Genomic DNA, 4253 nt, shown 5'->3' with positions numbered 1-4253 from the left:
AATGAGTACCTAGTAGAGACAGTATAGCTAATGTGCCAAGTAAATCTGGATATAACGTGATCACATGCTTTACGCACGCACACACACACACACACCCGCACGCACGCACCCACACAAACACACACACTCAAAAAACACATAGAATACTCACACACAAACACTCATACATACATTGGCAACACACACACGCGCACGCGCGCACGCACACACACACACACACACACTACACTCACACATGCACGTGCACGAAGAGACATACTATGCAGTATCATTCTCTTGTTAAGTTAAAGCAGATTTTTCAGCCAGTGGTGGGCTATTTACACTGAACATTTATTAACATTATGCTAAAAAGATGTTTGTACAAATTCTGAGTAGGATAAAGCCCAAACCATACAATAAACATGTGTTTTGGAGTAAGACATGTCAAGCGAAATCCCAAAGATTTTAATGCTGGTAAAAGTGAATATCAAATGCAGAATGAAGTCCAAAAGACCTTGGTATACAGTGAAGCACCCTTTGTAAGAGCCCCAACTGCTACCCGAACCCCCCCCCCCCCCCCCCCGCCCGTTTATGATTCAGCATTCTCAGATATTCTGATCATAACTTCTGTAAATATACCTTCTGTCTAAGACTCTCTCCCTTTCGAGAACTGACTTTCTACGATTTTTGGATGCCTTAAATTGGGTTGGAGAGGGGGGGGGGAGGGAGGGGGGTATCACTGTATCAAAGAACTTTTGCACTCGTTGGAAGTTGTTGATTGGAAAATGTAAGCATCTTATTGAGAACAGAAAAAGACCCATGAAGAAGGATGCTCCCCGCCAGTAAAAAAAACAAAACAAGTCGCGTAAGGCGAAATTACTACATTTAGTCAAGCTGGAACTCACAGAATGAAACTGAACGTAGTCCGCTGCTAGTGGAAAAGGCAGTGAAAGTGACGAGCCTGTTTGGCGCGGTAGCGGTTGCGCTGTGCTTCATAGCACGCTTTACTGTACCTCTCTTCGTTTTAACTTTCTGAGTGTGTTTTTAATCCAAACATATCATATCTATATGTTTTTGGAATCAGGAACCGACAAGGAATAAGATGAAAGTGTTTTTAAATTGATTTCGAAAATTTAATTTTGATCATAATTTTTATATTTTTAATTTTCAGAGCTTGTTTTTAATCCAAATATAACATATTTATATATTTTTGGAATCAGGAAATGATGAAGAATAAGATGAACGTAAATTTGGATCGTTTGATAAAAAACATTTGTTTTTAACAATTTTAGAGATTTTGAATGACCAAAGTCATTAATTAATTTTTAAGCCACCAAGCTGAAATGCAATACCGAAGTCCGGCCTTCGTCGAAGATTGCTTTGCCAAAATTTCAATCAATTTGATTGAAAAATGAGGGTGTGACAGTGCCGCCTCAACTTTTACAAAAAGCCGGATATGACGTCATCAAAGACATTTATCGACAAAAAGAAAAAAACGTCCGGGGATATCATTCCCAGGAACTCTCATGTAAAATTTCATAAAGATTGGTCCAGTAGTTTAGTCTGAATCGCTCTACACACACACACGCACAGACAGACAGACAGACAGACACACACACACACACACACACACACATACACCACGACCCTCGTCTCGATTCCCCCTCTACGTTAAAACCTTTAGTCAAAACTTGACTAAATGTAAAAAGGAAAAAGAGAAAAGAGCAGGCACAAAATAAGGGTAGTACTTAGCAACCTGCATGTAACTGAGGTAAAAAAAGAAAAATGCCACTACAAAATATATAAACACTACTTGTAAATGTCAAACAACTGTCAGGCCTTTTTCAAGATCACAGGCTTGTTAAACAAGTTATGTATATTGCATGCCTGATGACACTTCGTGCTCATTTAAAAAACATGAAACATTGTTTTAAAAATATTTGTCATAACTAAGAGTGGCTAATGAATTCATCTTCCATTGCTACTGACCTCATTATAAAATGTCATGTATACGGTAAAATAGTTGACACAGTTATTTAAGAACACTGAAAAAATCTAATAAACTATTATGTCAGCAAAACAAATAATTCTCTCTGTTTAGGCAACAACAACAAAAGCCCCCCCCCCCCCCAAAAAAAAAAAAAATAGACAAATACAAATTGTTTTAGCACAATGTCCCGATTTAGCTCTGAGTGAGGTTCATAGTCACGCTAAAGGAATCTCAAAATGTTCACTCTTCTTTCAGTATCCGACCTCACTTCCACAGGGCTAATTCAGGAGTACGCCAAAAGCAACTGCCATATTATTTCATGCGTTGATATTATTTTTGGTCGGCCTCGATCTTTTTCTTGTCGTCTTTTGGTGTGGGATGGAACAGAACTTTTTCCAGCACCATGAATGGGGTTTCAAACGCAAGGGACGTCACTGTTGCCGCCATATAGGACACCACCAAAATGCCAAGGAAAAACATCACCTGCAAGGTCAAGGTCAAGGGTGAAGTTTTAAAGTTGTTAATAGTTCAAAGGTCTAAGTTAAAAGCTGACAAAGTATGCTGTCAAAATGTCAATGGTAAAATTCAGAGTATGGATCTGAGAAACAAAGGGCGAATGCTTAGGATTTCTCCTTAGAGTAAAGAATTGACAAAAAAGGCTGGTGTGTGCTTATGACTAAAGACACACACACCCACATATACACGCATATACACGCACACACACACACAGACACACACACACACATGCATACACACACACACAAACACACATACATATATATACATACACACACACGAACACACACGCACATACACACACACACACATACACACACACACACACATACCCCCACGCACACACACACACACACACACACACACACACACACGCTCATACACACACTCACAGAACCCCGCGGTCACTAGCGGTCTACTCTTCCTCCGCATCCAAACACCAACCACCACCCATCCAAACCCCAACCACCACCCACCCAAATCCCAACCACCACCCATCCAAACCCCAACCATCCAAACCCCAACCACCACCCATCCAAACCCCAACCACCACCCACCCAGACCCCAACCACCACCCATCCAAACCCCAACCACCACCCATCCAAACCCCAACCATCCAAACCCCAACCACCACCCATCCAAACCCCAACCACCACCCATCCAAACCCCAACCACCACCCATCCAAACCCCAACCACCACCCATCCAAACCCCAACCACCACCCATCCAAACCCCAACCATACCCCTCCCCCGCCCACCCCCACAATCATTCCCTTTCAACACACTGAGCCCAGCAGGCCACACTCACCACATTCAGGTCGTCCATGTAGAAGGCCGTGTTCAAGTTCAAGAGGTAGAGCTCCATCATCATGATGTGCAGCAGATAGATACAGTACGTCAGGCGGCTCAGAGGCACCAGCGCCGACCACGACAGTATGGTGTTCACGAAACCTGCACGTGCGAATTGTACATGTAGCTGGATACTATCACAGAGTCAGATATATTATATGGTATGTATAGTATAGAGTTAGAGGGGATCTGTTTTGGTCCAGTCCAGTCCAGTCGGAGGCTGGATGTACCAGGTAAAACATATCTGCCCCAGTCACCGAAGTGACCGGTGAAAACGCTATCAAACGGAAAAATGCAGAATCGGAAAAAAACAAGAATGATATAATTATGCTATTGGAACGTTTCATTTATGACCAAAACAAAGACGTTACAATCACTTTACTTCGACCCAGCGGCCTTTTAAAGTCCACAGACAGACACACATTTATAAGACAGATAATAAACTTATCTGAGAAAATCCCCCCCCCCCCCCCCAATTTAAGATTTGCTCCTTTTTAGAACCTCCTTTTTCAGATTATCTTTTCATAACCTTTGTCAATTTCTTTTTTAATGCTCCCTCCTTTTGAAGACCTGATGTTCTCTAACAAAATGTAAGGCTGTGAAAGGGGGGGTTCCACTGTATTTTTTGCTTGTTTGTTTGTTTGTTTGTTTGTTTGTTTGTTTGCTTAACGCCCAGCCGACCACGACGGGCCATATCAGAGCGGTGCTGCTTTGACATAATTATAACAAGCGACACACACAAGACAGAAGTCGCAGCACAGGCTTCATGTCTCACCCAGTCACATAATTCTGACACCGGACCAACCAGTCCTAGCACTAACCCCATAGTGCCAGACGCCAGGCGGAGCAGCCACTAGATTGCCAATTTTAAAGTTTTAGGTATGACCCGGCCGGGGTTCTTCTTTTTCTTCTTCTTCTG

At 42.3% G+C, this 4253-nt stretch overlaps 1 protein-coding gene across 1 annotated transcript in view; it reads right to left on the bottom strand.

Annotated features, from left to right (window-relative positions):
• Positions 1-641: 641 nt before the first annotated feature.
• Positions 642-4253, bottom strand: part of LOC138956052 (nose resistant to fluoxetine protein 6-like) — a gene marked incomplete at its 5' end in the record, with an annotated part of 6905 nt that continues 3293 nt past the window's right edge. The window contains 2 exons of the mRNA XM_070327512.1: positions 642-2452; positions 3294-3436. Coding sequence (XP_070183613.1) covers positions 2300-2452; positions 3294-3436 — 296 coding nt within the window. The remainder of the gene's footprint in view (positions 2453-3293; positions 3437-4253) is intronic.

This window comes from Littorina saxatilis, unplaced genomic scaffold (genome assembly GCF_037325665.1).
Source record: "Littorina saxatilis isolate snail1 unplaced genomic scaffold, US_GU_Lsax_2.0 scaffold_948, whole genome shotgun sequence".
Taxonomy (NCBI): domain Eukaryota; kingdom Metazoa; phylum Mollusca; class Gastropoda; order Littorinimorpha; family Littorinidae; genus Littorina; species Littorina saxatilis.
This window is presented reverse-complemented; position numbering and strand designations above follow the sequence as displayed.